This window comes from Onychostruthus taczanowskii, unplaced genomic scaffold (genome assembly GCF_017590055.1).
Source record: "Onychostruthus taczanowskii isolate IOZ18803 unplaced genomic scaffold, ASM1759005v1 scaffold208, whole genome shotgun sequence".
NCBI lineage: Eukaryota > Metazoa > Chordata > Aves > Passeriformes > Passeridae > Onychostruthus > Onychostruthus taczanowskii.
In genome coordinates this window covers 96,865-123,198 of record NW_024499329.1, presented here as the reverse complement: position 1 = coordinate 123,198, position 26,334 = coordinate 96,865, and the positions used below count along the sequence as shown (strand labels likewise).

Sequence of the window (26,334 nt, the reverse complement as noted above, 5' to 3'; positions counted from 1 at the left end):
TGGCCTGGACAGAGAGGTCTGGAGAGAGCCAGGTGACAATGTCTGCTAGAGAGCAGCATGCAGAGAAGGAAGGGATGGGAGGAGCCCCGAATAACAAATACAGGAAATGAGTTCAGCATAACCACAAGTTCACCATTGTTTGGGCCTCCTCTCCTGTACAGCCCTGGAGCTGAACAAATGCTGGTGCATTTGCAAGATGAAGTCAAGTTTGGAGTTAAAATCCCAACACTTTGCCACTGGCACTGGAAAGTTGAGCTCCAACAAGGAGTTGCCACGAGCATGGGAAAGAGATGTGGGTGTTTGGTGGTGCTCAGTTTTGTGAAGGAAAATGGCTCACGAGGCAAGAAGGAGCCATTTTAGAAAATCCCTTGTGGAAAATAGGCAAATCATATTCCTTCCCTTCTCTCCCTCCAAATGCTCTAGGATTAAACAGGTTTCAGAGTTACCTCCTTGGAGAGGTGCTTTTCCAAAATAAGAGACAGCAGTCAGATGATCCAGAGTTACAATCCAGCCTGTCCTGTTTTTCTTAAAGATGCCTGTTTGCTACAGATGTGACAAAATTGCAAATGCTTCAGAAATTAGGAAAATTTAAGTAAAAAAATTCTGCAGTTCCTTATAAAATGTGCATTCAGCTGTGTGTGTGACATGGTGCTGCAACCTGAAGGTGCTCTCAGATTCCAGCCCCAGTTTAAGTTCCAAGTCTGACCTGCTCTAACAAGCCCAGATTGTGGATTTGCCCTGTTTCTAAAGGAGAGCAGGTGCTCTGACAGCTCCCTGTTTGCTTGGACAGGGATCTGTCCTGCACTTCAGATAATGGATTGCTGTGCTTTATTCTAGGAATGGAAATTTTTATCTTCCCATTATAAATAGCACCATCAGTAAAACTCTAGGATACCTTGGATACCTTGGCTTAGTGACACCATGCATAGGAATGCAGAAAATACTGAATAATTTAAAGGATTCTATAAATACTGTCATATGGTGCTGCAATCCGAGTACCACTAATCGCATGAGCCTTACACTTAACAAAACAAGTCTCTGGTGAGCCATTGCTGTAGGGTACTGGAATTGCTATGGAAAAAAAACCACTACTACCAACTGACAGCAGCAGAAAATGGGGCTTGGAGGGGAAGAAGCCAACTCTGAAGTGACAGGGGGTCCCAAAAAATATCTTGGTGGAGGAAGATTACATATAAGGGTGTCACACTAATACACTTTCTAGTGTGTGTGTTTTGATAAAATCAACTGGTTACACACCTCTGGCACAAGCAGGCCAAACCCTCCCTTGTTTTCAAGTCCAGCCTGAAGTTTCAGAAGAAATTTCTTTAAGAGCAGTGTCCAACTTTAACTTTTTCAGCCTTGTGCAGGGGTGTTAGTCATGGTGCTTTGTCCCAAGGAGGATCCAGTAATGCAGACTCCAGAATAAAGATAAAAAATAAGGAAAGCCAAGGAAAGGAAGATTGCACTAAACAATTTTGCAACCCTTGAGATGCTTTCTGTGAATTTGGACCAATGTGTGTATTGGGGTCTGGTTTTTTTGGGTTTTCCCTCACTCTCCAGTTACTCCCATCTGTTTTGTTTCTTTTGCAGTCCCTGAAGCTCCGAGAGGTTTTTAACTTGGATCACCCTTACAGCACCTTCCTGCTGAAGAACCTGACAATTGTATCTGGCTCTGACATGGTTGACCTTACTTTCCATAACTTTGTGTCCTACAAGGAGAGTATTTGCAAGGTATCAGGGCCTGAGGTCTTGGAAGTACTGGGAACCACTAAGGATTGGGGCATTTCAGTGGGGAGCAGGAAAGCAGAGGAGGAGACATGATAATGTAAGATAAGATAAGACATAATGCTGAGCTCTTTCAGCATTACTGACAAGGTTACAAACAAGCAGGTTTATGTTCCAGTCAGGTGTGGTATCTCCATAGTTCTAGAAGCTTCTGCCCTGCACAGAGAAGAACCAGTAGAAGACTCGTCATTGTTGTCTTTCATGTGTTTTGTATGGATGAATAGGCAGCTGAGAAGTAGAAAAGTTTCAGCCCCTAGTGTTTATAGGCAGGAGGAAGGTGATTGATAGAGTCAAGCCCAGAAGTCTCAGACAGAATAAGGGGTAACAGTTTTGAACTGGAAGAGGGCAGATTTTTATTTGATGTGAGAAGAATTTCCTCCCTGTGAGGGTGGGGGGCCCTGGCACACATTGCCCAGAGAAGCTGTGGCTGTCCCATTCCTGGAAGTGTTCAAGATTGGACAGGGCTTGGAGCAACCTGGGATAACAGAAGGTGTCCCTGCCCATGGCAGGATGTGGCACTGGATGGGCTTTAAGGTCCCTTCCAATCCAAACAATTCCAAGATTCTGTGCCCTTTGCATGTTTGCTGTGTACTTCTTGGAGCAGTTCAGTAGTGCCCAACTGTCTCTGCCCTGTTTGTTCCAGGACTGGGCTGAGGATATAATGGCCATTGCCAGGAATCCCCTCACGTACAACGCTCCCCGCTACACCTTCCTAGAGAAAATGTAAGTCCTTTCTGAGACACCTTTTTCTCTGAAATGTCCATGGCCTGCTCTTTCTGACAGTACTTGGAAAAAAAAGACTTCAAAGCATCCAGGTCCCTTGGCAGGCTCCAGACCAAGGCCTGGGTCATGCCAAGGTTAAGCTGATGGGCTGTAGGACCCCGATTTTCAGTCCACTGTTAGATTGTTTTCCCAATTGCATGCTTTTTTTCTTCTCACTTAGGAGGATCTTTAAGATGGTACAAATGCATTTTTGTAATCTTGTTTGAGTTCTTTTTCACAGTCTGGTGAAGCTGAAGTTGCAACTGAACGAAGAGGGAAAGATTCCTGTCCGGAAGTGAGTGTGGATATTTGTTTCATTGTGTGTTCAGTCAGACTACAGGCAGAGCAACTGGTGAGAGAGAGGATGGTTGCTCAGTGGCTTCAGCTGTCTGCTCTTCCTGCACCTAAGAGGTGGAGAGGTTTCCCTCAGTGTCCAGGCCATGGAAGTGCTCCTGCTGCACCTGGGTGACACACAATTTGAGTCTGGAAAGGAGACTCTGTGGCCTTCATCTACAGCAAGATATGGCTTAAACAGCCACAGTTATAATTTCCTGTTGTTATCATGAAAAAACCAACAAACCAAAGTAACTTTGGTAGAATTCTGATCTCAGATTATTTCACAAACCTGAGCTGAAAGGTGGATGAGGTGTAGGATTGTTTCCCTTTCCTGTAAGGAGTTCTCCATATGGAGAGCTCTTTGCTGGACTCCCTGTCTCACCTGCAGCAGGGCTCCCTTGCTTTTCCTGTCTCCTTTCTCTCTGTGTGACCACTCCAGTCCTTCCCCACTTCCTCCATCCCTCAGCCTTTGCTCTGGATGTGCATGAGAGTGAAGCAGCCTCTGGGCCGGTGTTAGTGCTGGTTTAGGAGCAGAACGGATGGAGATTTGTCCTTCCCTGTCCCCAGCCTGGCCTTGTGCATCAGGTAGGGCTCCCATTAGAATGGGAAGCAAAGACCAGCCTGTCCCTTCTCCCCTGCACTATGTGGCATGAATCTGGAATTGATTTTGTGCCATCAGTATCTTCCCAAGAAAAACTGCTCCAGGGCTGGTCCCGTGGTGCCTCTGTGTTGATTTAGCTCATAGAATAACAAAAGGCAGCACTGCCATGTTGAATTGCCTTTTGGGTCCATAAATTACCTTTTGTTTTAAGAATAAAGAGCTGCAGACAGTGCATTTGGGAGGTTTTGAACCACTCTGCTCTAGGTCTGTGCTGTGTTACAGCATCACAAGAGGTGAGCACTAATTGCCCCAAATAAACACAGGCCCCAGGGTGTGTTGTAAGGCAGAGCTGTGTTGGATTAGGGCTGTGCTGACTAAATGGGCTCCTGGAGGGCTGAGCTTTATTCAACACTAAACATTTTTTGTTATTTGTTTTCTAAACCACCAACCAGCAGAATTTCATTGTCAGAAACCAGAATGTTCATCAAAGGGCTGTTAAAAATGTGTAGGTCTGTAATGAATAACACACTAGGGAAGAGTGCTTTGAATTAATCTTTAAAATGCAAGCAAGGTAGTGTTGCTGCAGGGAGAAACCAGCTTATTCTTCTGGAACACGCTAGAAAAAAATATCTGATATAAGGATGTACCTCTTGTCAGTGTCCATTTCTTGCAGAATGGTAAAAATGCAGACCATTAAATAGTCCAGATTAAGAGCAAGGTTTATAAAGCTAGTATCTCCAGGTGCAGGTAAATGTAAGGCTTTCAAAACTCCTGAAAATTCTGAAAATTCCATAAGCATTTGCCTTTCCTTTAAATATGTAATTCCCTCTGGAATTATACCAAGGCTGCTGCAGTTTTGCCTTGCAAAGGGCAGGGTTTGCATGAGCTGCTGCAGCCCCCACCAGGCACTCCCACCTGGCAGCACAGGGCACTCCTTGTTCCCCTGCTTGCTGTGAGCACCTGTGACTCCAGGAGCTTAACAGAACTGAGGCTGGATTTATCCATGGAGGAGACCATGGTGCTGTTGACAGGGATGTTCTAAAAGGAGGGAGAGTTTAGTTATTGTTACTTCTCCACAGTACACCATAGCAAGCACCTCCAAGAGGGTCAGAAAAGGAATTTTGAGTGACAAGGCTCTTATAGAGTCCATAGCAGGAATACAGAACTTCTGCTTTAAATCAGCAGTCAAAAATCCTGTATAGGTTTATCAAACTCAGTCCCTCAGTTACTGTCCTGGAGAAACACTGTCTGTCTGCTGGTTCATGCTTACAGTTGTCTTGCCTGTCTCCCTTGCTGTGCATTTGGAGTGTCCTGCACTACCTGCAGCTCCAGGCCCCCGACCTCTGTCCTGCCCTGTGATGATGTTTTGTTTCCCTGTCTGGTCAGTATTTTTCAGATGTTCCCTGCAGACAAGAAGAGGGTGGAAGAAGCATTAAGTGCTTGTCATCTGCCAAATGGCAAGGTAAGGGTTTCTCTGGGTATCCAGAAGTCTCATGAGATTGAGAAGGATCTTTTTCCTGACTGGGATACCCTTGTCTTTGAAAAACCATCAGCCAAGATGCTTGTAGTTGCTTACCTTACCCTACCACTGCCAGGCCTTAATTCTGGCCTGCTGGCATCAGCTCTTACTGTCTTTCAGTAACACTTGTGACTCCAGCACTTGAACTGTGCGGCACAAGAAGCAGCAACACCTGGCCAGATGTTCCAGTCACTTACTGGGGTTTTCACAGCTAAGTGCTGAGGTGTGGGTGTTCATGACAGGTTAGAGCTGTCATGGGTTTGTGGTCCTGACACATCTTCATTGCATTCTCAGAATGATGCCATCAACCCTGAGGACTTCCCCGAGCCGGTGTACAAGACATTCCTCATGAATCTGTGTCCACGGCCTGAGATTGATGAGATATTTACTTCACAGTAAGTTTCCCTCAAGCCACAGCCCAGAACTTAGTCTCTTGTGGCAAAAGATAGACAGGAAGGAGGGGATTTAGTGTGGTGGGGTTTGTCTGGCCTTAAGCCTTAGAAGGGCAGGATCTCAGGTCACTTAATGCCTTCACTCACAGCCTGAATGAAAAGGATGAGACATCACTGTGCTACAGGGCCCTGAAATATATGGGCCCAGAGGGAGGATCAACCTCTCCTATGTGAAAAGATTTCTGGGGTAATTCCCAAGCCTTACCTCTGCCCCTATGTGATTCTCTCACTGCAGCCATCTAAAAGCAAAGCCCTACATGACCAAAGATCACCTGGCAAAGTTCATCAACAAGAAGCAGCGTGACACCCGCCTCAATGACATCCTCTTCCCGCCAGCCAAACCTGATCAGGTGCAGAGCCTGATAGAGAAGTATGAGCCCAGTGGGTTTAACATCCAGAGAGGTGAGTCTTGTTCAGCTCTTGCTATAGAAGTGGGATGACAGAGCAGAAGATCTTGTGCCTTGTGCCATTCTGCTTCCCAGGGGAGCAGTCAGCCTGGTTCCCACAACTCCCTGTTGTTCCCACAACTCTTTTTCCACTTCCAAAGAGGGGCCAGAACTGTTCTATTTGGTGACCAAGAACAGCTCTGTTTGCTATGCAGGGCAGCTGTCTCCAGAGGGGATGGTCTGGTTCCTGTGTGGCCCCGAGAACAACCTGATAGTGCTGGACAAGCTGATGCTGTACCAGGACATGACCCAGCCACTCTCACACTACTACATCAACTCCTCACACAACACCTATCTGACAGGTATGGCAGGGGAGGGACACAGTCAGCCGGGCAGCTGTGTGTGCCCTGGGGGTTGTGAGGGCTGGCCTGACTCTAAATGCCGTGTGACATGAGGCGGTGTCGCCCTGCGACTGAAAACATCTCGTCAGTCTGCTGCATCCACCTGCTGAAGGCTGGCAGAGACTCCTGTGGTCCCTGTGTGTGCAGGAGCTGATGAGTGTGAGCAGCTAACGCTGAGCCTCTCTCCTGCAGCCGGGCAGTTTTCTGGGACGTCCTCTCCCGAAATGTATCGCCAGACGCTGCTGGCCGGCTGCCGCTGCGTGGAGCTGGACTGCTGGAAGGGCCGGCCCCCGGATGAGGAGCCCATCATCACCCACGGCTTCACCATGACAACTGAGATCCTCTTCAAGGTAGTGAAGAGCTTTCTCCAGGGATGCTTTCCCCTGCCTGCTTTTAGACTGATTGCTGAGGGAGCCAGATGGCTGAGGATGTTTGAGAGGAAAAGATTGATGGGGAGGTGACAAGTGAATGAATGTGTGGGTAGAAGGAAAAGTGAACAGATAAGCACTAGGTTGGAGTTTGTACAGTTTTGGAATGGGAGGAGTCAAAGAGAAGTTGATAGCTGGATGAAGATGGATGGGTGGATGGATGGATGAGGGAAATGTGGGAAGTCAGGTGGAAGCCAAGGAGAGATGGCTGAGCAGAGGTGTGTGTGTACACAGGGCTGTGTCACAGGATGGATGCACAGAACGTGGCACGAGGCTGCTGGATTTATAGACAGAGGCACACCAGAGGAGTGAACAGGATGGCTTTTAGAAAACACAGTTAAAATGAGTTCATCTTCTGGTCTGCAGCAGGTTTCTATGGCTGACTGCCTCAAGTGGGGGCTTTTGGAAGAACAGGGTTCAGTTCCTTCCTAATGACCTGAGTGTTGGAATGTGTTTTGTGGTGCAGCTGGCTTCCCTGAGGATTCAGCTCCCAGCCTTCAGAAGCGCAGCACAAAGCCAGGCAGTACAGGGCATTTATCCACAGCTTGCAAGTTACAAATAAAGGCATCACACTGACTTTTTTTCTGCACTCCTTTACACAGCTGCTGCCAACAGGTAGAGGTGCTTTAGATGGTTTTTTCCAGTTCTTTATTTTTCTTCTGTATCTTCCCCCCAGTTCCCATACTTCACTATTACTAAAATATTTATGTGTGAAGGGGTAAAAAATAACAAACCAAAGCAGTCCTTAAGGTCAGAGGTATTGTCCTCAGACTCAGTTATTTCCAAAGCTCTGTGGTGTCACTGCTGCTTTTTGCACAGCAGTTCACTGCAGATGGAACAGAAATAATGGCATTTGTAGCTGCTGTAATTGCAGAGTTCTGCTGAAGCCTAGGACCATTCCTCAAGGAAATTATAACCTGCTAATACAGCATGTGCTGGGTTTTGGTTTTACATAACACATAGTCCTTCCTTCCACTACAACTCCTGTGGCCTTTTAGTAGCATTGTCTGAGGCTTCTCCTGAGAGCCTTGAGGCTTCTGTGACAGAATCCCAGTGGTCCATGGAGGAGCAGCTGTGGCAGCCTCCCTCCTTGCTGAGGTCATGGCTGATCCAGGATTTGGGATGATCAGGGGACTCTAATTGCAAAGGAGCAAATGGCACTTCTTTACCAATTAGCAGGACCAGAAAGGAACATAGTGGAAAGTTTGTGGCAGTTTAACAGGGGCTTGGGGAAAATATTATTTTTTCTTACATCATTAATGCTGAAAAGGTTTCCATGGTATTTGCATTTGAAATGTCAGCACAGCTGGTAACTGAACACTCCAGCTCTCTTTGCTGCCAGGCAAAAGGATTTTATAAGCAGCAGAAATGATAGAAAATTGGGCAGGTTCAGAGGTAAGTATGGCTAGAATTTGCAGTGGTTTAATCTGGTGCTGCGTACACCTTTCTGTGCCAGTTCAAGGTGCTTGGGGCAAGGTTTGTGCCTCTGGCCACACACTCTCATGTGCAGTGATGTGTACGCTGACCTGTGCAGCAAAACCAAAACCTCACCTTGTTGCATCTTCAGCTTCATTTTGGTGCAAGCTGTTGAGTTTAGCTCAGCGTGGATCCTCTGGAGCTGGAAATGTGGGCAGGTGTGAAAAAGATGACACTTCTCACCTTCTTACTGAGAGGAGTTTAGTGACTTTGAGAGGAGCTCCTGAGAGACAGTTATGGAGTCTGTTCAGTGGGAGGTCAGCTGTGACTCTGTTATTAATGACTGCTGAGCTTCCCTCTGACCATGGCCTCTCCTTCAGGACGCCATCGAAGCCATTGCAGAAAGTGCTTTTAAAACATCTCCGTACCCTGTGATCCTGTCCTTCGAGAACCACGTGGACTCGTGAGTATTTGGTGACTGGGAGAACTGGCTGCTGTGTCCAGAGCAGAAAATACACAGGCAAGGGCTGCTGGGTTTTAAGTGAGTGCTGAGCTGAAGTGGAGCATTAATTGAGGTTTCTGAAGCAAATGAAGATGGGTCAGAGCTGAAAGATGAGCCTTAACCTGCAGAGTGGGGTGATCACAGTTGTGCAGCCTTTTACCTTAGGGTTGCAGAGTATGAACATAGGAGATGGCTTGGGAATGGGACCGTAACATCTACATAGCTGAGATGGTTTTCTGGGTAGAGGACATGGACGTCTTTTGTTCATGCTAAACTCTGATTTTGGGCATTTGCTTTCCTCTTCACTCTGCCTGATCGCTCTTAGGCCCAAGCAGCAGGCAAAGATGGCCGAGTACTGCCGAACAATTTTTGGAGACATGCTGCTGACAGAGCCACTGGAGAAATACCCGGTATGAGGGAGCTGGGGCAGGAGGCCACTGGGGAGGCCTTTCTGGAAAACTTGGTCACTCCTGGTGCTGGGAGGTGGCACAACAACAGATACAATACCATGGACGTGGATCCTGGTTCATAGAGATAGGTGGAAAACTCTTGTTTAGCACTCTCACCTGAGGGGCTCTGGGCACTGAGCCCTGGGTGGCCAAGGATGTACCAAGGGTACCAAGTGTGTTCTGTACATGACACTGGTCCAGCTCTGTGTCTGCCAGCACTTGGAAACAGGAGCAAAGGCCTAATCCTGCTTCTAGCCTGGAAATATTCCTTTCCAGGCATAGCTGGGCGGGTCAGTGTCATGTGCTTGGAATAGGTGAGGAAAGGTCCCCTTCTGCTTGACCTCAGTCTTCATCTTACCTGTACAACAGGTATTTCTGTGGCCCCAGTGACACCTTTGGTGACACAACTGCCCTGCCAGGACACATGGTTTTAAACATCTGAGCAGGATCTGTGTTCTGCAGGGCACAAGGCAGATCCTTGGGGTGCACAGAGGGGGGACAGCATTTAAACGTCTGAGCAGGATCTGTGTTCTGCAGGGCACAGGGCAGGGTGCACAGAGGGGGGACAGCGGAGGCACCTGGCCCAAGCATCTGTTTGAAAGCACTGAGACCCAAAGAAGAGCTGGAAAGAAGCAGTGAGCCAGCAGCAGCTGCCCACTGTCCAGCCCCATGACGAGGCAATAGGAACAGAGGGATGAGGGGGGGAACAGTTCAAGAGATCAACGAAGCTATTTACAGGCCTTTGCTGTCTCTGCAGTCTGTCACATGTCCTTGTCTTGAGCCACCTCCTCTGGGATCTTTTTTAAATCTGCTGCAGGCAGTGTTTAAATCTGGCCTGAGTACTGATGAGGGACTGAGGATCTGGGATATAATGAGAGAAGTAGGTGGAATGGGAAGCCAGAGGTATGCAGATGCCTTCAGGGCATCTAGGTGTTTTTTTTAGCAGGATGGTTGGCTAGGCAGCATGGCGGAGCCTGAGAGGTACAAAATGTTGGTCTGAAACCACAGGTGAAAGCTTAGGAAAAATCTGCATTAATCTAGTGGGATATGCTGGCAGATGGAGGAAATCAGGAGTATAGTGGGTGAGAGATGTGTCTGTGCATTGGCAATTGGCCAGGGAGACAGGAGAGGTGAGTGTTTGAATTCTATGATTAAGTTTATCTGTTGCAGCTGAAGCCAGGAGTTCCTCTGCCAAGTCCTAAGGATCTCTTAAGGAAAATCTTGATTAAAAACAAAAAGAACCAATCAATGTCTGGGAAGAGGCAGAACTCTTTGAAGAAAGGGAGGAACATGGAACCAGGAACCACTGAGCAGCCAGCATCTATGGATGCTGAAGATACTGGTATGTCTGAAGGGAAGGGAGACTAATAAAACTGATGGGCAAAGCCTTCTAAATCACTCAATACTTGGTGAGCTTGGGACAAGCCAGCACTAGTCATTAAATCAGTTATTCCAAGCAGCAGCAGAAAATTGGAAGAGAAATTAAATCTTCAGAATACTTTGAACACTTAGTCCAACCAAAAGAGATGATCATTTACCAGCCCAACATCCCTTAGTGATCACTGATACACTCTGGATTTTGGATTGAGGGAAGGGGAATAATTTGTTACTGCCTGTAACCACAAATTCACCACAGCCTAGTTCTTCACCATGAGGGTCTTGGAGGTTCATAAAACCTTCAGTCCCTCTCTCTTTCCTTCCTGTCACCTCTCGGGCTCAGGGCCCCTGTGGTAGAACAGTCCCTGTCATGGTAAGAGCACATGATGTCATGTGAGGACAAGGTGAGCACCACTGAAGAACACCTGAAAATGGGCATTTATTCCTGCAAATATATGTGACCTTAGGGGGGAAACAGCCCAGTGATTGTTGCTCCTGAGTGTGAGGGGAGCCTGCAGCAGGAATGATTTGGTCTCTTGGGTGTGCTCATCCTCAGTGTACCAGTTCATGTTTGGATTTGGCCAAATAAATTGTAGGCTTCTTCCCCTCAGTGTTCCAGCATTACTCGGTGGTGAGGTTTGGCAGAGCCCTGCACTGGCAGCAGCCTGCAGGGTCCTGTCTGTGCCTCCTGATCCATACCACTGATGAGGGCCTGTGTGCTTAGTCTGGGCAGGTGATGTTGCTGAAGAGGAGCCAGAGGAAGAGGATGAACAGCTCAGAAATCTGGATGAAGAGGAAATTAAAAAGATGCAGTCAGATGAGGTACTGTCACTGTTGGTTCTTTTCCTTTTCTGTTTGGATTTTTGCTGGCTTCCATTTTCCTCTGGGGCCTCACCCTATTGAATAGAGATGAACCCGAAGTGCAAAGGGGAATGAACCAGCGGGGGACTTTCCATCCTCCACACAACAAGACTTTTGCAGGGGGGAAAAACTGAAAAAGAGAAATTTTGTTGCAAGCATGAAGAATGTGGCAGAGGAATTACTGCTGACTGTGCATGATCTGGAGATAACTGTTTGCCGTGGGGGTTTTGGAGAGGCTTAGCCTTGGTCTGAGGAGTTGTTACTGAAAGTGCTGCTGCTGAAGGGGGAGGGAGGGAGATCAGCATTCCCTTGAATAAAAGGTCTGTTTCCCATTTCCATCTCCCTGGTATCCTTTGGAGAGGAGGAAAACCAATATCCCCGTTTATCCCGGACTCTGTTCTGAAGGGTCAAAGAGATCCTGGGCTTTGTACTTCCTCCCTGGAACCTCTCCATGGGCCTTGATTCCATTTTTGCCCCTGCCCACCATGGAGCTGTAGGACTGGGAAGCCAGAGAAACTGGAGCACTCTGGTCAGGGCAGCCACCAGAGCTCTTTGACGGGGAGGCCCCGGTGCAGTTTGTTTGCATCTCCAGGGACGGTCTCTTCATCTCTTTCCTTTTGGACTGTTCTCTGCTCAGGGCACGGCTGGCCTGGAAGTGACAGCGTACGAGGAGATGTCCAGCCTGGTTAACTACATACAGCCCATCAAATTCAACTCCTTCGAGGTCTCTGCCAGTAAGTCAGGCTCAGTCCCTTTGGAACCCAGGCCAAGTGCTTCCTGCCTCCGTCAGTCCCTGTGCAGAGCGGGACTGGGCGTGCCTTGCTCCTAATGCAATCTCCTGTTTCTAGAGAAGAACCGGAGTTACGTCATCTCTTCCTTCACCGAGACCAAGGCTTGCGATCTACTGAGCAAGTTCCCCATGCAGTTTGTGGAGTATCCTTTTGGCAGCCCTTTTCCAGTGCCTTTGGGTGCTTGGAGCGTGAGGGAGATTCTTGACAGGATGCATCCTGCTGTAGCCAATGTCAAGGCTGACAGATGCTTGTCCTTAAGTGAAAAGCGTATGGACAGGGAGCCTGAGCCTCCCTGGGGTCTTGTCTGGAAGGCTCGGAGCGTTTGGTAGCAGAGCTCCAACAGTTTTTATAATGGGAATATGTGGGCTGGCCCCAGGGCACAACAGGAACAGTCATGACGTGTTTCCTATAGAGCCTGTAGGTACAACAAGTGGCAGATGAGCCGCATTTACCCCAAAGGCACCCGGATGGACTCCTCCAATTACCAGCCCCAGATGTTCTGGAATGTTGGCTGTCAGATGGTGGCACTCAACTTCCAGACCATGGGTGAGTGTCAGGGTGTGCTCCAGCCTCCGAGCAGGTGAGGTCAGGCACTGCTGGTCCCCAGGTGCTCCTGGTCTCTGTCTCTTCCTTTTCTGCCATTTCCCTGGTCATTATTCCCATGTGTCTTTTCCCAAAGTGCTGTTCTCCTCTGATTTGATCTCCCACAGACCAAGAGCACTTTTCCATGCCCAGCACAGACCTGGCATACACACATGCACACATATGGACTGCTGTCACCCTGTGTCCGGGCACTGTCCCTGGCTGTCCTGTTCCACGATGTCACACTGAATCATATCCATGAGGGCACCCGCAGCTCCCATCCCCCAAGTTGCTACCTCCACAAGGCAGAGGCAGAGCTCCATCTGACCACAGCACTGACCTGTCTGTGCCATTATTTCCAGGATTTTGACCTGACCAGGGAGGAAAGGCCTTTCCTTGCTGCACAACCAGCATAAGAAAGAAAGGAAAGCCTTGAGAGAAAGCTGTACCTTACCCCTCTTTCCTCCTCAGAGGGCTGTGTTATGTATAGAGCATAGGAGACAAAAGGGAGCGAGTGCAAGGTTGGTTCTGAAGAGGATGACACTGCAGGCAGGTGCAGCAACCACCAGGCAGTGTTCTCAGTAGTGTCAAACAGAAGATGGACTCAGAGGAGGCCCAAAATGAAAGGGGGAAGGAGCAGAGGAGCTTAGACTGTTACTTATTCCCACCCAAAAAGAGCAGGTGCTCCTTAAAGCAGGTTTCAATTTAGTTCTGCCCATGACTTAAGGTGCAAGCGCAAGCAAACCACTTCCCTTCCTTACAACAGCTGCTGTAATACTTTTCCCTGTAGGGTGCTGAGAGGCTTAATTAGTTTTCAAGATGGCTTTGTGAGCCATGGGCTGGCAGGGGCTGGAAGCTCCCGGCAGCTTTCAGCTCCCTCGTTGCACACAGGCTGCCTGTCCCCCCCAGCCCTGTGTCACTGTGTTGCTCTGCTCTCAGATGTCCCCATGCAGCAGAACATGGCCCTGTTTGAGTTCAACGGGCAGTGTGGGTACCTGCTCAAGCACGAGTTCATGCGGCGCCCCGACAAGCAGTTCGACCCCTTCTCCGTGGACCGCATCGACGGGCTGGTGGCCACTACTGTCTGTGTCACGGCAAGTACAGCCTGGGGACCCCGTCCTGTGTCACCCAGGGGGACTCAGTGCCACATGAACCCGTGGAGTCCTGTGGGAAAGCGTTACTGTGGCAACTCCCAGGCTTGTCGCTATTTTAAATTAATCATAATCACATGAAAATGGAAAATGAGCATCTGCCGTGCAGAGGGAGCCAAGGCTGTGCTGGTAAGGAGAGAGGAAGTGCTGAAGCAAGAAACAGAGGTGGAGGTAAAAAGAGCTGGAGCAGAAAAGCTGTTTTGGGGTGGGAGAGTAACTTTAGGGTGAAGGAATGGGTGGGTCCCTGTTTTATTCTTCCCAGCAGCTGCTAACTCCGTTTGTGTTGTTTACAGGTACTCTCTGGTCAGTTCCTCTCGGACCGCAGCGTGAAGACCTACGTGGAAGTGGAGCTCCTTGGGCTGCCAAGGGACGCCAAACGCAAACACAGAACCAAACTGACCTCCACGGCCAACTCCATTAACCCTGTGTGGAAAGAGGAGGCTTTTGTTTTTGAAAAGGTGAGAACATTTGATAGTAATTTAGGCAGAGAATCCTTAAAGCTCCTGATGCTATGAGCACTGCCTTGGCAGAGGTCCGTGCCAGCAGAAGGGTCTCCCCTCTGGAGACCTCAAGCCTGGCTTTGGACACTCAGGTAATATCCAAACAACAGTATCCAAAACAACTCTGTGTCAATATTTCCCAGAACAGACAAGGGGTAGCTGGGAATGGTTCTGGAGATAACAGGCATCCAAAGTCTCCCCTCTGTGATGCCCTCTTCAGACTGATCAGTTTGGAAAACTTCCAGCACCAAAAAGGAACTGAATTTCTGTGGTTAAACTGTCAATGAGAAACAGCCAAACTGGAGCAGTAATGGGACCAGTTTTCAGTTGTGCCAGAACATAGAAAGCTGCCCTGTCTCTCCCCAGGAATTCAGTGATCACCAATGCAGCTGCAGGGCACAGGGAAGATAAGTCAAGTATACATTATACAATTAATCTGTCAGGCACAGTATGAAGCTACAGATATTTTCAGCCTACTTGGCTAAAATATCCTCCTTTCAGAAACACTCTGAGGCTTCACTCCTGGCAGAATAATTTTGAGTTCATTTTATGGCACAAGAATACAGGGAAGGAGGGAGTCAAAAGCCTTTATTAGTAATGTTACCATGTTTGCTAAATTATCCATCCCAGTTCATTCCTGGAAGTGAGTGGTTTGGAGGGTTTGTTGCCCTGTTTTTGCCTTTAGGTAACCTGTGATCCTGGGCAGGCTGTGTTTCGTGGAGTTTCTGGGTATTCAGCTGTGATGTCTATCATAAACTGTGCCCTTAAATTACAAGGATTACAATTTCCAGGATGGCAGTGCCATCCTGGAAGAGCTGGAATTGTTTGGTTTGAAGGAGGAGGATGCTGCTGTCAGGAGATAGAGGTGAGGACACTGGTGCCTTACTCTGCTTTTCCCTTAGATCATGATGCCTGAGTTGGCTTCTCTCAAAATTGTGGCTTGGGAAGAAGGAGGGAAGTTCATTGGCCAGCGTATCATTCCCATCATCGCAATGCACCCAGGTAAATCAGTGGAAATTCCTTCTGCTTTTCTGTCCTTCAGACCTGTCCAGTGGGAGCCATAAAGATCATACAAACAGCTGCATACTTTGCTCCTTAATCTCCGTGCCCGCAGGCAGTGGAACCTTGAAATCCATCTTGTTATAGCCTTGGCTTTATCCCATGATATACAGGCTCCTCCTGTAAAGAGGAGCCTTGGGCTGCTGGAGCAGACAGGGAGGGACAGGATGCCACCAGCTCAACTCCCTCCCCTCTGTGCCCCAGGCTACCACCACGTGTGCCTGCGCAGCGAGAGCAACATGCCGCTCACCATGCCCGCCCTCTTCGTGTTCCTGGAGATCAAGGACTACGTGCCAGATGCTTGGGCAGGTAGGGAGCTGGAATGTGTGGGGGGTGCTTCTGGCCTCCTCCAAACTCTGATTCAGAAGTATTTTTCCAGCCTGGGAAGTGCTTTCCTGCTGCACCCTCAATTCCTTGTCAGGGTGGGACTTGGGTGCATGCCAGCATCCTGTCACAGCCTCGCTGCCTTGGGAAGAGCATGGGGGCTCCCACTGCAGCTGTGCCTGGTTCTGCACCCTCAATTCCTTGTCAGGGTGGGACTTGGGTGCATGCCAGCCTCCTGTCACAGCCTCGCTGCCTGGGAAGAGCATGGAGGCTCCCACTGCAGCTGTGCCTGGTTTCCACCTGAGGTGCAGTGCAGATGTACCAGGCTCCAGTGGGAATGGCTCAGCCCTACCCTTGTTCAGAGGCAGGGAGAGGTTTCCTTGAGGGAATAGGTGACACCTCTCAGGGGCTGCAGGGAGATTTTAGGAGTGATGCTCTTCCCTACTGGAAGAGAAGGGAGGTTCTTGCTGGTGCTGAGCTTTGGGGACATTCCTTTGAGAAGGGTCAGAGCTGGATGTGACAGAAGCCTCACCAGAGGGATCAACTGTCATGACCAAACCGGAGTGCAACAGCATCAGCCACAGGAGCTCTTGTGAATACTTCTCATGTTTGCTCTCTCCTCCCCTGTATTAATGCCAATGAACCTTATTCACTGGGGAAATCCTGAGAAATGTGATTTATCACGTTTTTATTAAAAAGATGAGGTTTATACAAGGTTGGGCTGGAATTGGAGCAAGCAGCTGTGCAGGTGGGAAAAATCTTAATCTGACTCTGGCTTTTGGGAGCAGAGTTCCCAAAATCACTTCACAGAGCTGTCCTGAACATCAATTATGAGCTATGCTGGGACTGAGGTGAAGGAGGTTCCCTTCCTCCCTCCCTTGTGCTGTCAGGGAGACTGGTTATAAGCAGGGAACACAAACTATTCCTTCTTCACAGTGTCCTGCACTGGGCAGGGAAGTGAGTCCATGAGTTGTTTGTTATCCAAACCAAGCCCTGCTCTCTGTTTCCAGATCTCACTATTGCCCTCTCCAACCCCATCAAGTTCTTCAACCTGCAGGACAAGCGCTTGGTGAAGCACAAGGATACCTCGGGGGAGGTGAGTTTTTCCAGGTTCTGTTCTCTAGAGCACCTTGCATAGATTCAGCTTGAAATAATGGAGTTTTCATTTACCTCTGATCTTTGTTTTAGAGGCCTGGCACACAGACAAACCTCTCATCTGCTGAGACTAACGGGGTGGCAGGCTCCACTGGGAAACCCAGCATTCCACCCTCTAACGGGTCCACAGGTAAGTTTCAAAGAGTTTCCAAGCATTTTGGCGGCTTAATTAATTCTTCTGTACTGACACCAACATCCTTCACACGGGCTGTGTTGTGGTGAGCTCTCCTCTGTCCATTTCCAACCTGGACATCCAAGATGGGACATTAACAGGAACTTCTTTTGGGATTTCAGGAGCAGCAGTGTTCACCAAGGATGAAGCCGTGTTAGAAGTAATGCAGATGGCAGGTAACTCCTCATGCTGGTCACCTGGGCTGAGGCCCTGCCTGTCATCTTACATTTCCAAATTAAAAAGACATGTCCCAACCCCGCCTGGTGTAGCCAGCACTAAAGACAAATCCCAGGAGTCTTGGGGCTCCAGGACAGGTTTCCTTCAGCACACCTGCACTCCCTGTGCAACATGTTCACCTGCTTCCGGGTGCCTGAATGCAGTGTGATGCCAATTCCTGTAAACACGAGGCCTAATTGTACCCCAAAACTGAAGGCACGAGAGGAAACCTGTTTCACTCAGGATGTGTTGGCAAATTACTGTTATGTACATTGCTTTTTTAGAAGTTATTCCTAAAGAAGTGATTGCCAGGACAGAATATCTACCTGGGGAGAGGCATCCCAAGGTGTGGAGCAGAGGGGGCTCTGGTCTGGATGTGGTGATCAAGGGACATGTGTTGGAGCTCTATGCTCCAGTCTCCCCACTCCAAGTCTTGGGAAGGAGCTGGCACTGTTCAGCCTTTTTATTTTGTGTTTCAGAGCCTGAGACAATCACCCTTGCTGAGCTGCAGCAGAAGAAGCGCTTCCTGAAGCTGCTGAAGAGGCAGGAGAAGGAGCTGAGGGAGCTGGAGTGGAAGGGAAGCAAACAGAGGGAGGAGCTGCTGCAGAAATACTCCGGGCTCTTTTCGGAGCTGGCCTGCCCTGGGGGCAAGAAAAGGACAATACGCACAAGGAAAACACAGAAGAAGAGGTAACCACAGCCTGGGGTCACCTTCCCAAACCAAACCAAGGATCCCCAGGGAAACATGGCCTTCCCTTGTCTGCCAGAAGATGGAGCAGTGCAGGCATGTGCATGTCCCTGGGTTGTTCTCCCTGAGGGCAGGTGGCAAGGTTGGGATTGCATTGGCATGGCGAGAAGCAGCGTGGCCCCCGTTTCTGTTCTGCAGGAGTGTGACCCCAAGTGATGCTGGTACCAGTGCACATCCTGTAAAAGCAGCAGACAGCATCGACTGCCACTGGCTCGTGGAGCTGAGGGAGAGGCTGGAGATGGACCTCATCCACCTTGGGGAGGAGCACCACAACCGGATCCGAAGGAAGAAAGAGCAGCACGCTACCGAGGTGAGGGCTGCAAGAGTCACCTGAAAATGTATCCTGGAACGGCCCCAAAAATCCCAAGTTATTCACTAAACTGAGCTTGGGTATGTGGGCCCAGAACATACCTGACACATGCACATGCCAGGTAACTGAAGACATGAAGTTTATTTCTTAGAAGCCCTAAAAATCCTGCAGAAACATTTTTGTATGTCTGCTGTTTTTTAAAACGAGTAGCATTGCCCTGGAGCACATCACGCTCCATCTGCTCCAGCTCTTCTGATGCCTTAGCACCGAGTTAATGTGGTGTTTAGTGGCTTCACACCTTGCCAGGTGCCACCTCTCTGGGAGCCTGGGAGCGAGCTGAGGGTTCACCAGTGGCACCATCAGGGTGTGTTCTGCTGTTTGACTTGGTGGAAGTCAGAGTCCAGGTGAGGAGAGTCCTGCAGGCTGAGCTCAGCAAAGGCCAGAAGGAGCCACGGTGGTGCCTGGGGACAGAGTGCAGGCCATGGGATGGTGGTGATTGTAAATCCAACATATGCTATCTGTTCCAATGAAAAGGGAGTGATTCCAGGCTTGGGAGGCCTTTTCCCATTAGTGTTTTCTGAAGGAATTTGCACTGATACATCTTAAATCTTCAGTTCCCTGGTGCACCTTAGGCTTGACACGCCTCTTGCAAGCTGTGTGCAACCCTGACAGGGGGATAACACTTGGGCAGTGGCTCACCTGGCAATCAGGTTTCTTACCTGGGAGAGGAGCCAGGGATGAAACCTTCCTGTCTCACAAGTGCAGTCCACTGGCACAGTGGGGCCTGCATGTACAGCTGAGCTCACTCCTGTGCCAGTGTTTGCACTGAGCCTTGGGGATTCAGAATTTGTTGCTCCTGGAATTCAGTGCAGGGAGGTGTACAGCTGACTTGGGTGTGACTGGATGCAGATGGGGTGCAGTGTCTCATCCTGGTTTGTTCCCTTTTGGTCTTGTGTTCATCCCTTAAACAGCAAGTTGCCAGGATCCTGGAGCTGGCCAGGGAGAAGCAGGCAGCTGAGCTGCAGGTGCTGAGGGACACGTCAGAAAGGTAAATATGGCAGTGGAATCACAAATAACACCAGGTTCTGCTCTGGGCAGCACTTTCTGCTGGATCTCACAGCTCTGCTCTGCAGCCAGGGAGGGAGGATAGGGAAGAAAAGGTTTTCCTTTGGTGAGAAATTGAGGCAGGGGGATGTGACAGGGGATCTCACACAGTGGTATGGGGGGAAGAACAGTGTTGCTGCCAGGAGGCACCAAGCAGGATACACTGTTCCATCTGCAGTGAGCAGCCTGGAGCCACTGAGGGGGAAGGATAGGAAATACACTGCTGGTCCCTGGCTGCCACCTCTGTCTCTTGCAGTCAGGACCTCACATTAATCTGTTCCATCTGCAGTGAGCAGCCTGGAGCCACTGAGGGGGAAGGATAGGAAATACACTGCTGGTCCCTGGCTGCCCTTGCAGTCAGGACCTCACATTAATCCCTTCCAGGGACTGATCTGCTCTATCTTCTAAGTGAATTGAGCAGCTTGGCTCCAGTATTTAAACAAATTGGCAGAATCAATTGACCAGTTTCTAGCCAGACATGTATCCATTTCTTCTTGCAAGAACTTTGTCCTGAAGCTGAAATCCTCACTCATTCCTGCTTCCCATTAAATCCTGTTTCAGTCTTTAGCTGCAAATTCATATAAAACTACCTCTTTTTGTGTCCTGTCTCAAGCCAGAATCTCTTTATTCAGCTATTCAGTATATTCAGGCAAGTCTAAGGGAACAGGTGAGTAGCCAGGTAATGGTTTGCTGACAGTAGGATGCCATTAGTACAGTCACATCTCCCTGGCTGGGAGAAACTCCAGAAGGATTTCAAGATCTGCAGCAACAGGCAATGAAATGGCAGTTCAGTTCAGCAGGAATAAGTATAAAATAATGTGAATGGAAAACCCTGGCCTTAGCCCATCAGTGCACTGGTTTTGGCACCAGGTAAAAGATCTTCAGCTGCTGTGGATGTTCCTCATTCCCAGCTCTGCAGTAGCCAAAATGGCAAACAGGATTTTGGGAATTGTACAGGGAAACAAAAAAAAAAGATTGAGTCAGCCTTGTGCCACTGAGTCCATCTGCACTGAGCTGTCCCCTTCTCAGTGTGCCATCTCAAACAAATAAAGTCTTTGAAAGAACAAGAAGAACAGCCAGCACTGGGGAGGAATTTGTGCACAAAAAGGAATTAAATGGGACAGCTAGGAGAACAGATGTGTGAGGGAATGTGACAGGAATGTGTAAATCATGAATGGTCTAGAAGAGGGAAGTGATTGCTCACTGTTGCTCATTGGAAAGAAGGGTGGGACATCCAGTGAATGTCTCAGGTGCCTCTGTCACATTGTGTATAAATTAACTACTGTTCCTCTCACAGCAAAGAGCTGTGAAATCCAAAAGTGAAGGTGAACTCTATAAAGTATGAGTGACATCATGGAACATGATACATGCATAGATACTGGAGGATAGGCAGTTATTTCCCTTCTGGAAATTGGGAAGGTGGAGGAGGGAAAATTTCCCATATACTTGTTCTTTCTTAGACTTGCCTTTAGCATGTGCTGCCTCCGCTGCCGGGCCAGGACACGTCCTGATTCAGGACTTAAAATATCTGTGATGCTCCAGGCCCCCTGCTGCACAGGCTCCCACATTTGGTGTTTCTGAACAGTGGAGCGCTCCAGAGAGCTGTGGATGGAGGACTGCTCTGCTGTCTGGGGCTGGTAACCAGGCCTGTATCTCCTCTCTTCTCTCCACAGCAACATTAAAGACATTAAGAAGCGGATGGAGGCAAAGAGGGTGGAGCGTGTCCAGGCCATGCTGAGGAATACCAGCGACAAGGCTGCTCAGGAGAGGTGCGGGAGTGGATGTTCCTGGGCTCTGGCCGTGCAGGATGCAGGGGCTCCTGCTGACTTAGAAGATGAGAAAGTAGAATTTTGCATCCAGTTATTTGCCTTATGGCTCAGCCAGCTCTGAGTGGTGTTTTGGTGTTTTATTTGTCCTTCCTAAAAGTACGGCAGCTTCTTCCTGTGGTACGGCAGGGTGGGAATGTAACACACCCGTTGATCAGTATAGTACTGATCAGTACTGACAAATGGGTTTTATGGAAGAACAGCTGGATTTTACAGGGTTTTATAATTCTCTTTAAAGGTTGAAGAAAGAAATTAACAATTCCCACATTCAGGAAGTGGTGCAGACAGTGAAACGGGTGAGTTCAGGGGGCTCAGGCTGCCCCAGCAGCTCTGGGTTCTGCAGGGGGGTGGCCAGGGGAACTCAGTCAGTGTGTCCGAGGCTTTTGTAACCCGTGTCTCGGGAACAATGGGAAAGCCCAGCGGGAGAAAAGACACCTCAAGGACCCCAGCTCTGCCCTTTGAAGACCCATGTCCATCTGTCAGTGAGTGTCAGCATTTGAGTCCATTTGTCCATCTGTGTCTGTGTGACCACGTGTCCAGCTGCATCTGTGTGTCCGTCTGTGTCTCTTGTGTGTTGGTCTCTGTCCATACCTCTGTGTGTCGAGTCCACGTCTCTGTGTCATGTCTGTGTGTCTGGGTCAGGGTATGTGTCCCTGTGTCTCTCTGTCTGGGTATCTGAATGTGTATGTCTGTGGGTCCAGGTGTCTCTGTACCCGTCGGTGTGCCTGTGTCCATCTGTGCTTGTCCATGTATGTCTGTGCATGTATCCATAGGTGTGTTTGTGTTTCCACATGCCCCTGTGTCAGAGATACTTTGTGTCTGTGTGTGTCCATGCATCCTAGTGTGCGTGTTTGGGTGTGTCTGCCTTAGGGTGAGTCTCTCTCCACTTGTCTTTGTGTGTGTATCCGTGTATGTCTGTGTTTTTCCATGTATGTGTGTGCATGTGTCTCTATATCCAGGAGTCTGTCCTCGTGTGTGTATCTATGGGTGTGAATCTCCATGTACGTTTGTCCATCTGTGTGCCCTGTGATTGGGCGTCTGTCTTCATGTGCCAAGTGTATCTGTCCATGGGTACAAGTGTGGGTGTGTCTGTGTGTATCTATACGTGTCTGGGTGTCTTTGTGCCAGCTTTTGTCTGTCTGTGTCCCTGCCTGTCTCCACATGTTACTCTATTCCTGTGTGCATGTCCATGTAGGTGTCTGTATGTCCATGTAGGTGTCTGTATGTCCATGCAGGTGTCTGGGTGTCTGTTTCTGTGCGTGCATGAGCCCATGTCTTTGTGAACCTTTGTATCTGTGTCCATGTTTGTCTGTCCTTGCGTCTAGGAGTGTCTTTGTGTTGCCTGTGTCCCTGAATGTGTGCACGTGGCTGTGCTGGGGGGATGTATGTCTGCTTGTCACTACGTCTATCTATGTCTGTCAATGTTTGTGTTTGCATGTGTGAGTCTGTGTGTCTCTGTGTATGTCTGGGTGTCCATCTGCGTGTATCTGTGTTTGAGTGGTTTGTCATCCATGTGTGTCCATGTCCAGCTGTCTGTGTCCATCTCTATCCATGTCACATTCTGTGAGTGTGTGTCTGTCCATCTCCAGGTGTTTTTGTGTGTCTGTGTCCACATTCTGGTGGGAGTCTGTGTGTCCATGTGTCTGTGTGCCTGTGTCCAGCTGTGCGTGTCTTGTGTATTTCTGTGTGCCTGTGCCTGAGTGTATGTTCATGTCTGTCTTTGTGTCCATGTCAATGCGTGTCCTTGTGGTGGTCTATGTGCATCTGTTTGTCTGTCCACATCTGTGACCATGCGTTTCTGCCTGTGTCCCCATGTCCAGGCGTGTGTATGTCTGTGTGCCAGTGTGGCTGTATCCAGGTATTTCTATGTCTGCATGTCTCTGCGCCTCTGCCTAGGAATGTGTGTGTCCACATGTCTGCCTGTGTCCGTCTCTATGTCTGTGTTCACGTCCTTGTGCATGTCCGTTTGTCTCCCTGTGTCCATGTTTGTGTCTACATGTGTCTGCCTGTATCTGCGTGTGTCCATGTGATGACGTTTGTGTCTGTGTCCGTGTGTCTGTCTGTGTACGTCCCTGTGTTTCTGCATCCATGTGTCTTTGTGTGTCTGTGTCCATGCCTGTGGGCATGTGCATGTGTGTCCTTGTCCATGTGTCTGTGTTCATGTGTCCTCCACTTGTATCTGTATGTCTGCCTTTGTCAGCGTGTATGTGAATCTGTGTCCCTATCCGTATGTGTCCACATCCTGTGTCTGTGTGCGTGTCCCTGTGTGTCTCTGTCCATGCCCATAGTCCGTGTGTCTGCCTATGTCTGTATGTGTGTCTGTGTCCATCCACATTTGTGTCCATGTTTCTGTGTCTGTCCATGTGCCGGTCTGTCTGGGTCCATGTGTCTGTCTGTATGCATGTCTGTTTATCTGTGTGCTTGTGTGTTCATGTGTCTGCATCCCTATCTCTCTGCCTGTGTCCGTTTCCATGTGTGTGTCTGTGCATGTACATCTGTGTCCCTGTTTCTCTGTGTCCATTTGTGTGTCTCTTTGTCTGTGTCTTTGTCTCTGTGTCTGTATGTTCACATCCAGGGGGTGGGTGCGTCGAGGTGTGTGTCTGTGCCTCTATGTCCCTATCCACGTGTGTGTCCAAGTATCCGTGTTCGTGTCTATGTCTGCCTATGTCTGTGTGTCCATGTGCCTGCTGGTGTCTGTGTGTGTACATCTACCTGTGTGTGCATCCGTGTGTCTGCCCACGTCTGTCTGTGTGTCTATCCAAATGTCTGCCTGTGTCCTATGTATGCCTGTGTGTCCCTGTGTGTCTGCCTTTGTCCATGTATAAGCACACCTATGTGTCTGTATCTGTCTCTGTTCATGTATCTGTGTCCATGTGTCTGTGCCTGTATCCATGTGTCCCTGCTTCTGTCCATCTGTTTGCCTCTGTATGTCCACATCTGTATCCATCTGTCTGTCCCTGCCTGTGTCTGTATGACTGCATGTGTCCCTGTGTCTGCATCCATGTCTGTGTGTATCTCCATTTTTGTGTCCATGTCCTGTGTCTGTGTGCCATATGTGTGTCTGTGTGGGTGTGTCCATGGGTGTTTGTGTCCAGCTGTCTGTATCCATCTCCATGAGTGTCCTTGTGACTGTGTCCATCTGTGTGTGTCCATGTCCATCTGTGTGTCTGTCCATGTGTACCTGTGTCTGATTGTCTTTGTGTGAGTACATGTATCCCTGTGCCTGTGTGCATCCAGGTGTCTGTCCTTATTGCAAGTCTGTGTATCCATGTATTTCTGTGTCAGTGTCCCTAAGTCCCACGTGCCCATGTGCACTCAATCTGCCAGGCTGTTGTGGTGTCCCTGAATCCAGGCTGCTGCTCTTGGCCCACCCTGCTGGGCTGAGCACAGGCTGTCCAAAGCCCTTGCTTATAAAACTGGAACCTGAGGGGGATTAATTTATTCTTTTTAAAGGTGACAGAGAAGACCGGCAGGTTCCAGCAGAAACTGGAGGAGAAGCAGGCAGCAAATCTTCAGTCCATCAAAGAGAGAGAAAGCCAGGTAAGAACAATGTTTAGGGTCAGGGCTGTTCCTTGGCACAAGAAGTCCAAACCCCCAGAGAATCAATCTTGATGGCCACCCTCAGCCCACCCATTGCCAGGGGGTGAGAAAGTGGATGAGAGGGCGCACAAAGACCCCAGAAGGACCAACAGCTCATCCCAGAGCTCCTGTTCTCTCTGCTTGGCACCAGTGTGTGGGAATAACCTGATTCTCCATTTGCAGCTCCAGCTGCAGGTACGGGTGGAGTATGAGGAGAAGTTGAGAGCTCTGAACATGGAGGTTCAGGAGATGGTGAAGAACTACACCAAAGCCAGCTTTCCTGGAGAACCACAGACTAGGAAGGAAGCAGGTCAGAGCATTCCTGAGGGAGAACAAGGCTCTACAGACCAACTGGAAGGAAATACCCCAGTGGCAGAGGTGTCCAGGCTTACACTGGCAATGACTCAGCCCTTGGGAGCTGGAATGGATGTGGAGATAGAAGAGAGCATATTCTGAGATGAGGCTCTTCCTTACTGTTCATTGCAAGAAGGTGTATGGTGAAGTAACAACCAGCTTCACAAACTACTGCCATCCCTTTCCATTCTGGGGAGCTCCTGAAATCCTTCATGAATGTACTACATTATCCCAGACATCTGGAAGCAGTCTGGAGAGCTCATCCTTCAGAGTACTTCACTCTCTGTCTTCCCAGTCTGAGCTCTGAGGTATTTTAGCAGTGGGAAAGGGCCTGTGCCTGCAGACCAACTCCTGTTGGCATCACAGCAGCAGCTACAGGAATATTTACTTTGCATTCAGATCAGTTTTTAGAGTCAGTTCCCTCATCATTCCTCACATGCATCTCTTCACATCAGTCCAACTCCTCCTAACATCTTCCACACGGTTCAATGAAACAACAATAAACAAAGCTAAACACTGATACAAAGAGACACCACAGGTGGGGATTGGGTGGGAAGTGGGCTCAACCACAGCAAACCACACCGTGCTGTGTGTCCTACAGGAAAACAGTTACACCTGAAGCTGCATTAATAAACAATTACAAATGCTGCTATAAAAACCAAACCCCAGGTCAAGCAGGTAACAAACAGCATGTTCCAAGTCTAGTCTGAACGCCCAACAAGAGTCCACATCTCCCCTGTGGTGTCACCAGAGTACTGGAATTATGGATTGTACATTTCTGAGCTATTTATTTTCTAAAAAAGAATAAAACATAGCAGTTCTTAAACAAGTGTGTCACTTGTTACTTAGCTGCAGTTAGTGTGTGTGTCTGTCACGCTGTGTGTCCATCTCAATGTCTGTGAACAGCTGTCTGTGTAGCTGTCTCCACATCCCTGTGTTCGTGTGAGTGTCTACGGGTCTAGGTATGTATGTGTCCATGTTTGTGTGTCTGGTGTCTGTCCATTTGTGTCTGTATGTCCACGAGTGTGTGTGATCCATGTCTCAGTGTGGGCTGTGTGTGTGTCCACATGTCTGTCTGTGTCCGTCTATCCAGCTGTGTCCATGTGTATTTCTCTGCACCTGTGTGTTCATGTCTGTCTTTGTATCCATGCATCTCTATGTGTCCATGTCTGTCTGTCCATGTCTGCG

At 49.0% G+C, this 26,334-nt stretch overlaps 1 protein-coding gene across 3 annotated transcripts in view; it reads left to right on the top strand.

Annotated features, from left to right (window-relative positions):
• Nucleotides 1–25,964, top strand: part of PLCB2 (phospholipase C beta 2) — a 37,188-nt gene extending 11,224 nt beyond the window's left edge. The window contains exons 4-32 of one of the 3 annotated variants that reach the window (XM_041404095.1): nt 1,591–1,731; nt 2,429–2,508; nt 2,789–2,842; nt 4,871–4,946; nt 5,298–5,398; nt 5,691–5,857; nt 6,057–6,203; nt 6,435–6,592; nt 8,467–8,549; nt 8,914–8,998; nt 10,208–10,379; nt 11,139–11,236; nt 11,913–12,009; nt 12,124–12,208; nt 12,488–12,612; nt 13,588–13,742; nt 14,093–14,257; nt 15,202–15,301; nt 15,563–15,667; nt 16,693–16,778; nt 16,871–16,967; nt 17,132–17,185; nt 17,705–17,915; nt 18,112–18,283; nt 19,255–19,331; nt 21,061–21,156; nt 21,452–21,509; nt 24,667–24,753; nt 24,976–25,964. In XM_041404095.1, the coding sequence (XP_041260029.1) occupies nt 1,591–1,731; nt 2,429–2,508; nt 2,789–2,842; nt 4,871–4,946; nt 5,298–5,398; nt 5,691–5,857; nt 6,057–6,203; nt 6,435–6,592; nt 8,467–8,549; nt 8,914–8,998; nt 10,208–10,379; nt 11,139–11,236; nt 11,913–12,009; nt 12,124–12,208; nt 12,488–12,612; nt 13,588–13,742; nt 14,093–14,257; nt 15,202–15,301; nt 15,563–15,667; nt 16,693–16,778; nt 16,871–16,967; nt 17,132–17,185; nt 17,705–17,915; nt 18,112–18,283; nt 19,255–19,331; nt 21,061–21,156; nt 21,452–21,509; nt 24,667–24,753; nt 24,976–25,248 (3,405 nt within the window). In that variant the 3' untranslated portion in view covers nt 25,249–25,964. Of the gene's footprint in view, nt 1–1,590; nt 1,732–2,428; nt 2,509–2,788; nt 2,843–4,870; nt 4,947–5,123; nt 5,254–5,297; nt 5,399–5,690; nt 5,858–6,056; nt 6,204–6,434; nt 6,593–8,466; nt 8,550–8,913; nt 8,999–10,207; nt 10,380–11,138; nt 11,237–11,912; nt 12,010–12,123; nt 12,209–12,487; nt 12,613–13,587; nt 13,743–14,092; nt 14,258–15,201; nt 15,302–15,562; nt 15,668–16,692; nt 16,779–16,870; nt 16,968–17,131; nt 17,186–17,704; nt 17,916–18,111; nt 18,284–19,254; nt 19,332–21,060; nt 21,157–21,451; nt 21,510–24,666; nt 24,754–24,975 lie in introns of those variants that run through there. The other 2 variants (XR_005952627.1, XM_041404097.1) reach the window with 2 other exon arrangements.
• The last annotated feature ends 370 nt before the right edge of the window (nt 25,965–26,334 follow it).